General features: G+C 32.3%; 1 protein-coding gene across 1 annotated transcript in view; it reads left to right on the top strand.

The window, feature by feature from the left end:
* LOAG_16747 (hypothetical protein) overlaps window positions 1–9,388 on the top strand; it is a gene marked incomplete at both ends in the record, with an annotated part of 19,557 nt that overhangs the window by 954 nt on the left and 9,215 nt on the right. Inside the window, 10 exons of the mRNA XM_020449401.1 lie at window positions 805–965; window positions 1,526–1,749; window positions 2,432–2,571; window positions 2,806–2,902; window positions 3,147–3,338; window positions 3,717–3,854; window positions 4,077–4,180; window positions 4,411–4,567; window positions 4,935–5,051; window positions 5,209–5,331. Of these exons, the coding sequence (XP_020307093.1) occupies window positions 805–965; window positions 1,526–1,749; window positions 2,432–2,571; window positions 2,806–2,902; window positions 3,147–3,338; window positions 3,717–3,854; window positions 4,077–4,180; window positions 4,411–4,567; window positions 4,935–5,051; window positions 5,209–5,331 (1,453 nt within the window). The remainder of the gene's footprint in view (window positions 1–804; window positions 966–1,525; window positions 1,750–2,431; window positions 2,572–2,805; window positions 2,903–3,146; window positions 3,339–3,716; window positions 3,855–4,076; window positions 4,181–4,410; window positions 4,568–4,934; window positions 5,052–5,208; window positions 5,332–9,388) is intronic.

The raw sequence follows: 9,388 nt of genomic DNA, 5'->3' as shown, positions 1-9,388 counted from the left end.
AATATGCCTTGAAATTGATACTGAAGAACAATTGTCATGGGTTCTACAGGTCCTTTTTCGTATTCAATTTTGAGAAATTAAACGATGTCAAAATACAAATTCGAACTGATTCTTGCGAACATAAAAAATGATAATAAAATGAATAGGCTGGACTTTATCCAAACTCCCAAGATATTAATGGATATGGATCATTATTTTCACACATGTCTATTTTGGAACAAACAAATCACTGAATTCTCATGATTTATATGTTTGTGTATTCAGTCAAAAAACGATTAGTGCGATATGACGTTTAAATCAGTTTACTCGAAGAGACATTTTATGAGCATAAACTGTTTGACGAAATCTGTGGTCCGAAAATGGTTGTCTGCATTGAATAGCCGCACATTTAATTTTTTTCTACGCGTTCAAAAATCACCACATCAACTCTTAAGTTGTAATACAGCTTGTGTAGAAGTTGTAATTTCGTCTTCTCAGTGATCAGGTCCCAAAACTTCCACTCGAGAAATCGGACGATTTATACAATAGATGCATTTTATACAAAAAATAATATTTGATTGTTATAATATTAAAGTTATGCTAACTTGTATTAAAACAAGGCATTTGTTTCATTATTTTCTGATAATTCTTTTTTTACATAAATACTCTGAAAGAAATGTAGAAACTAAATACTAATTAATAATGTGTCATTAATTAGATAGTACAAACATTAACTCCCAATAAATTGTTTCAGCTGTTATCTGATAATTTTTACACGAATGTTTTATCGAACTGATTATTTCTCCAGCAGTTAGTCTTTTTCAGATAGTATCTTATGCCCTAACGTTGTCTCATTCTACAAACAAAGAACACGAAGCATTGTGTGTTGCAGTTCGTGCTTACTGCACATGGTTGGAGGCACTATCGAAAGGTATAGTAGCACATCTTCCCGGCCCAATGAAGCGCGATCCTAGAAATTATATATGGTTTGTCGCATCTTAAGAACTTTTTTTTGCACTTTACCAGAGACTACCTGTGTTCTTTCACTGCTTTTCATCGGTTTTTCTATGTTAGCTTATTTTGTTCTGACCACTATTGACAAATTATTGCCGCTATGCTCTATGAGTAATTTAAGGTAACATATAACACTGTACAAATAACAGTGATAATTTTTTCTTTTTCTTTTTTCTTAACTGATGAAATCTCAAGAAATTATTTATCAGCGACACTTTTTTTTCATTGAGAAATTATAACCAAACTTCCGGACAGGCTCGTCATAAAATCCGTTGGAGTACTCAAAAGAGTGCGATGTTTTGGAAGTACCAGGATTTTACATAGTAATAACAAAAACTCCAGCATTTTGTGATATAATGATTATAATAAGTAAGCTATGAGCATTCATTAACTTAATAATGATTTCTTTGTTATATGTTTTGTTCATTTCTTTTTGTCGAAAATATACCTCCAGATTTAGTGATGTACGCTAGTTAGTCGTTTGATTTTTTTTCTCTTTTTCTGTCGCTATTATTCAAATATGTCATTAAAGCATCCTTCTGGATTCACTGCGAACGCTTTTCGTTCGGAAAAGTAGCGGATCGGAAACGGTAGTGACCGCAACACGGCAAGCACACGAAATGGAGAATGTTCTGCGAACAATGGTCCAGAGTTTACTGAATTATGATGGAAAACACAACGATATAATCTGGCCAGCGGTTTTGAAGTTCTTACTCAATGCTACCGATTTACTACTTTCAGGACAAACGTGTGTGGGTTGGTTATATGCAGTTGGACTTTACTTAGAGATTAGTTAACATATTAATACAGTGTAACATACCGTGTTTTTCGGAAAATACGACAGGGTTTTATATTATTCCCCCTTCTCCCTCCTTTCCCCAAAGCAAAACGTGCTAGAGCTTATTTTCAGAGTATATCTTATTTTCGGGGAAACACGATAAGTCTGGAGCTTCGGCAAAGCCAGCCGGTGCTTCCCCCGGCTGTGCTGAGTGACAACGAGGCCTGGAGATGGCCAGCATGAAGTGGGGGTGAGCCCGAGGCCTCATCGAGGGTTTGCTGCAGCTGTAGGGGACGTCGGCATTGATGTTCCCTGCCACTGCAGCAAGACCGAACTACGTCTTATTTTCATGGAGGGCTTATTTAAGCCCTTTTCTGAAAATATCACTAGGGCTTATTTTCAGGGGATGATTTATTTTCAAGGAAACACAGTAGTTTCATTGTATCGACTAGCAAACATATGCTCCCAAATGTAACCGTGAGATAAATTGGTAAAATTCAATGCAAAAGTTAAATTTTCATGAAAATTTCACAGAATCGTTTGTAGTTGATAATCAGTATTCAGGTTAGAGGTCATAGCAAAATTAGGTTTAATAGGCATCCTTTTTTGAGTAGACTTCACTTGTCATTTTGACAGATTTTCAAATTGATGTTTTCACAGATGATGTCACGTTCCTAATGGCCCCTAAAATCACAAAAACTCTTTTGGATATATTTTTGTGTGCCGCTCGTCTTGAACAAATACCATCACCGACATACTGGAAAACACTTTCTTTCCTGAGCAAACGTTGGCGGCATCAGGTTGATTTTCCTTATTCATTTGTATGTTTGTTTAGAGCGCTAAGACAGCTGTCAATTATTTTTCTATTCTTTGCTAATTTGCATAATTTAAGTGAAGATATTTCGTTAAAAAATTCAATAAAACTGTACAGTGAAACAAACGAAATTAGCTGATTAGCGTTCTCTTTAGCAAACTTGATATTTTAATTACAATGGTGTTTCTTAGTATTTATTTGTTATATGGAAAAGTTTTAGGTGAGCTTCATCGAGAATTGGGCAAGGAAAGTGGTTTCATTATCCGTAATCATTGTTCAGGAGATATATGGTGAAAACTACTGCCCAATCACCATAAGTTAGTTTTAATTTTATTGAAGTGTGAATGGTTTGAAAAGTTGGGTTAGTTGTCCGTAATTTTATTATTTCCTTTCCATTAATCTTGTTTTGATTTTTATCATAAATATCATAAATATATGGATATTTGCTAGCTTTTTTAATTCAACTCAGCAGCCTAAATTACTTTGATAATATCTACAAATAGTTGTAACATTTCAAAATTTAATTCAAATCCGAATCACTAGTAAATAATTAAATTTTAGTGGATGAACAAGTGAAATTATTTGCGGCTAATAGCAAGAAGACTACGGAAAATAGTGACACTTTGCCCGTGTTATATGTTTGTTGGTTTCAACTAATGCATATGATTGGTAATCCAGCATCAATAATTTCCTTTGAACCTCGCACTTCCGGAACTCTACCACCAAATATTCTCAATGCTATGATGATAACTGGTAAGCAAAATTTCCACATTTCGATCAATATCACTTATTTATTTAACTGATAACTTCTTTACCGAATGACTGTGTATTAATGACAAGGGATTGATTTTTGGGTCTTCGGATATCCATAAAATCTGCTCCTTTTGCTGCTTGGTTTATAGCTAGTAGGACTTATTAAGAGTTGTTGATTCCAAAATTCTTTTTTTAACTGGATGGTAAACTAGTTGCGATAGCACATTTGCTCATCTTTTTTTTGCCCAAGAGTCAGTATTTGGATCATTAAAAAACGGTGATCTTAGTGAGAATGAATTGAACGGCCCTTTTTTCCGTAGGTTTTTGGGATGAAAAATTTCCTTAGTGGCACGACCTGGATTTATTTAATTTTTAAAGGTGGTGCAATGAGCAGTGATGGAAATCCATTGATTGGGAAATTCGATGAAGAACTGACGGAGTTCACTGTTAATAACTTAAGACGGTGTTTTTTCATGGCATCTGCTGCCGTGACGAAGTTGGTCGATATATTTTATGGTTAGCTGATCACTTGATTTTAAAATGTGTTTTAGTGTTATCTCAAACGAACACGAACTTCCAATCATAATTCAAAAGAGGTAATGAAGGAATCAAAAGAACTCGACAACATTTCATTTGCGAACTAAAAAAGCTATTCACGAAGTTGCCTTTGTGATTTAAGGTTTTTTGAAACTTTAATACAATTAAAGTTGCAGTATTTAACAGTACGCGCTTTTTCAGGAGATAGTCGTGTGGCTATAGATTTTCGCGAATCCGATGATTTAATGAGACTTTGGTCTGATTTGAATCGCTCTGCATATGAGGATTGGTTAAGACATCAACAGGTAATCTTATGAAAATGGCTAACATCAGCTATGTTTTTCTTTTTCCTTTCTTTTCATTTTTCTTTTCTTCTTTTCCTCTTCTGCTCTGATTGTGTAAGAGAAGCTTTTATTTCCTTCAAAGTTCGATATCTCCAGTCTCTTGTGAATATAGGCTATATATGCCAATCCATTTTGTTTTATTTTAACATGTATTCGAGTACTTTATTCTTGATGACTTCAGGAAGTTTTAGGTACTTCCTCGAAGTTCGAGTAATTCTACAGCTATAGCTGGAGATAACGCAACGTTGACAGCAGCTCACTCTGCTATGGTGATGAGCGGAGGAAGCGGTGGTGGTTCGAAAAATACTCTTAGCATTCCTGGTGTCTCAAAAAGTCGTGCAACTTCTGGCGAGTCACTTTCTGTATAACTTAAATTATTTTTCAGCTGCTAGAAAATATTATGACTTAAATGGTTATTTGGAATTGATGAGGAAAAAAAACAAATTTTTTTCTTCTTTTTTATATTGTTCCATCGATTAAGAAGTAACTGACTCATTATAGATAAACCAAGGAAATTTGGAATTAGATTTAGGTGCGTATGTTGAGAATGACGCTGCAAAAGAAAATAATAAAGTGATATGTAAACATTCAACTTCTATTCACAACTTTTTTTTACCAGTTAAGCTTTGCATAGCATAGTGTATTGTTTTGATTGTAAAGAATTAGTTGGTTTATAGCAACGGTAATATTATTTTATGACTTTAATTTATTTCAGAACGCTCATTAGCCATAAGTATACCAGTATCCTCACCTGCTGCAAGTTTTATTGAAGAGATGTCACTAGAAGTTCCTAAACCTAATTCAGCTCAATTTGTTTGGCATTATTTGCAATGTAATTTCACTTCATTGTATTTGGACTGATAGCAGGATTTTTCTTCAAACCATTATATAATTGATGAATTTTCACTGTTTTGATTCCTTCTATCTTCAGAAATTCAAATGTGGTTCGGGTTCTGTAATATGGCAGTTATCAGGTTCTATCAGTTTAGGTAACAAGGTTTACAAGCCATACCATGGTGAACGTCAACCGAAAGTGGCCCGGATGTTAGATACTTTTATGGACTGGCTTGTACAGTCTTCGCTCGTGAAACCTCTTCGATCTGCATCAGATGGTAGGTTCTATTTTATTTCAAATTGATCTTAAAATTTCAATTTTTCATACCTAATAGACTCTTCATCTCTTTATATTTCATTACAGTTCTCTTTAAAAACGTACATTTTTTTATATATATATTTTTTATCATTTCTTTTATTTTACTGTCTAAAAGTACATTTTTTTATCATTTCTTTGATTATTTTACTCTTTAGTTTTTGGTGTTGCCAACAACATTCCAAATGATTGCCAATGCTTGCTGGTTCCTTACTTTTCTAACAGATCTTAGAAGGTTTTCCCTTCCACGCCAATTTTTTCAAAGAGACATAACCTGTTGACATGAGAAACTTTATGCGAAAACGGTAATTATGTTTTAGTAGACTTTAATAAAATGCATCAATATTTCCTGGCAGTTGTTTGCCACCAAAATTACCTCAATGCTTTTCATTAACTTGTTGCTGCTGAATCCGACTGGTCGATTTTTTTTGCCATATTTTAACTTGATAATTCTTAATTTTGCGTTATTTGTAAGCAGTGAAAATCGTGCTATTTCAAGTTCGTTAAGTATTGTTCCTAAAAGAACTTTGGGAAATAGTCTATAGGTTCCTGTCTACTAGATCTAGAAAACTAACTTATTTACTCGAAGTTTTCAAAATGTCAGTGCACATTGCTGGCGCATGTTACTACTGTGATTAAAATGCAGTCTCCATTTACAGATGCAGTGAGGGCACCTTTCGCTGTATTGCTTTTGTTTGTTTAAGCTATGTGTATCATCGCTTATATGCATTATATATTTTAAAATGCTTTCAATTCGTTCTTCCTGACTTTTTTGCTCTTGAATCTAATTGATTTATTTGTGCCTGTCTTTCTTTATATGTGTATGGACTTGCTTTTCTCGTTTTTTTTTTTAATCAGCTTAGTTTTCTTTTATAATTGCTGATCTTTATGCAGGTCTGTTTGTGAACCTACTAAAAAAATTTAGAGAAAGATGATGCAGTTTTTGAAGAGTACTTAGTGATTCCAGTGACTGTTTCTTGTTTTTCATCCATTTTCTGTTTATTTAAATTTCGATTTGTTTGTTTACTTCAAGGTTGAACAGTGCAGTTTAACAAGCAGCAAATAGATAAAATTTAAATGTTTAGCACATATGTTGTATATCTTGCTTTCGACAGTTTTTTCTAAATTCGGTGGTTGCTTGAGGAATATCGAATCCTGATTTCATATCCCCAAATGATGGTTTCTGGTAAAAGAAAATATTTTTTAGGTGAAAATGGAATAGATTCATTGAGAAATTACGATATCTTGTTGCTATTAAATCTAGTTACAAGTTATTTTTCAGTAAATATTTGGAGCTCGTTTCATTTTTCACATTGTTGCTTTTTCATTTGTTGATGATAATCCTCAATTATTTTTATATAAGCAAAATTCCTTACCAGATGGAGGAAAATCCGCATCAGTAGTGTAAATGATATGTGGAATAGCTACACCATTCTGGAGGTCGTGTTATACAATACACGGGGTGGTGGTAAGGATTGAACAATTTTATTTATATGCTCTCATCATTTGATCTTTTTTTTATTATCTTTATTTTTATGCGTTTACTCCACATTCTTTTTTTTTTAGTTTATATTTACCCTGTCCATCTGTGAACTTCGCCTGTTTATTAACCAACTGATTATTTCATCAAAAAAAATGGACATTTATTGAACGAAGAACATCATGGGTTATGTTAATTTGTAATAATTCAAAGAACCAAAACACTTTTCTGTTGAATTACTTGCTATCTAAATCAATTGCTTTACGTGGGAACATGTAAAACTCTTTAGCAAAATACTCAAGGTATAATCTCCTATGGCAATAGCGTGTAATGGAGTACTTTTTGTTGTGAAGATGTGAAAATCTTAATTAGTAATGTAGCAATCTTAATTAGTAATGTAGCATTCAGTTTTTTGAAAAACTTTCTTATTTCGCCATTTTATCGAGCTGTTGAAAGGAAGATGCAAAGAGATAAATCAAGGAATGTTACTGAATCTTTTAGAATTGTTGAACATCATTCAGCGTATTGAGTTCTAATGTAATCGATTAAACTTCTTAGAAAGATATGAAAATGAGGTACGAAAGCTTATTAAGTATATCACCCTTTTTTTTATTCCATCAGCTCTGGATTTTTCATACATCCATTGAATGCATGACAAATCCAAGCAGAAATGATTAATTCCTGGGGGATATTATGATTCGTCTTTTTTATTCAGCTGTTGCTCATTTCTGTTGTTGTTGATGTTGACACTCGTTTGCTTCCCGTCCCTTTGAATGGAGCATGGAGTCCTTCCCCTCCGAACTAGCGACAAATTATAATTTGTTGTGTTTATAGATTTGGAGCACGTATAGTGGGAAGTAGGACTCAGAAATGGAAATAGTCATGCTTGGTTATAAGTTTTAGGTATTCAACAGTTTAGGCTAGCTATGTATTGCCATATCTCCAGTTCAAAAAATTCAACTAGGTATAGAGATGGCATATTTTGTTAATAATTTATGATTAAATTACAATATGTTAATGTGGCCTTTCGTCTCTGTTCATCTTAATTCTACGTCACTGAATGTTTTAGTTACGAGTTTCATGATTAGTAATGGAAAGGATTTCTCGAAATTTAGAGCATTTGTTGGTCTTGCCATCATTACTGCCTGAATCCTACGAAATAACGCACTGCGTTTTTCGTCAGGCTTCGTTAGATAAGAGTACTAAATACTTTTACGGAAACGGAAGACTATGTCTAAAAATTATCGCGGAACTTATTTGCGATTCCTAGAAGATTGAAATGTCCTGACATCATTTCATGGTTTATGCACCTGGTACTGACTGACTTTGTTCAAGGAGGAAAAATGCACTGGTGATAGCATATTCATAATTACTTCCTACAAAAAAATATTGTACTTCAAAAGTTTCGGAGCAAAAATTGCTGAAATTCAGAAATATTGAAATTGATAATGAGTAATTACTTGTCCTGTAAAAATGACATCGTTTTGTTTCCTTGAAGAATATATATATATATACATATATATATATATATATATATATATATATTATTTATTTATTTATTTATTTGTTTATTTATTTATTCTCACTTTTTGTTTATTTTTATTTTATTTTTATTTATTTATTTAGTTTATTTATTCTGTTTATTTATTTTTTTTTATTATTTATTTATTCGTTTGTTTTATTTATTTATTTGTTCACTCATTTACTTGTTTGTTTATTTATTTTATATATCTATTTTGTTTGTTTACTTATTTATTTTTATTTATTTATTATAATGTTATATTTAAAGGCAGTGATGTTAGTGGTAGTCGTAGTATTAAAAAATAGTTTGATTTGACACCGTTCAGCAGTTATCAGACCATTTATTCCACTAATAAGTCTGAATGGGAATGTCTCCATCCTTTCCCAATCGATAAAAATTATACTTTTAAAACTATCATATCTATTATGATCCATACGTTACTTTGTTGTCACTTGGAACTTGTTAAATAATATTCAAACGCTTAGTTTGGATTTTTAATCATTCATCAGTAAGTTATATAAGATCTCTCACTGTCTGACTTCCAAAAGAGCATGACACTTGTCAACTATGTCATGAATTGCTACGTTACATGTGCATTGCAATTATTCATGTATAGGTAGTTTCGTCTATTATAAATCCTATGGTCGACAGAAATTTGGCGTAAACATTGAATTTATGGTAAATGTAGATTATTGCTGTGTTGTTGTTACATACTCATTTCTCTATTTTATGTATTTCTCTATTTTATGTATGGTTAATATATATACATCTGTAACTGATTCAAAAGACATTTGTTTTTAATTGAATTTTTATTTTTATGACGTTTTGCCCTTTAAAATTTTTCTACTAGTTGTAGGCATCGCTGTTTATGCCTTGATACAAAGACAAGTGCTAATGTGATTGCATGAACTTTATCACTTTCTTAATTTTCGAGACTTCTTGCTTTTCAACATTTATTCTATATATATATATATATATATATATATATATATATATATATATATATATATATATATA

The sequence above is a fragment of the Loa loa genome (genome assembly GCF_000183805.2).
Source record: "Loa loa unplaced genomic scaffold supercont3.16, whole genome shotgun sequence".
NCBI classification, from domain to species: Eukaryota; Metazoa; Nematoda; class Chromadorea; order Rhabditida; family Onchocercidae; genus Loa; species Loa loa.
This window is presented reverse-complemented; position numbering and strand designations above follow the sequence as displayed.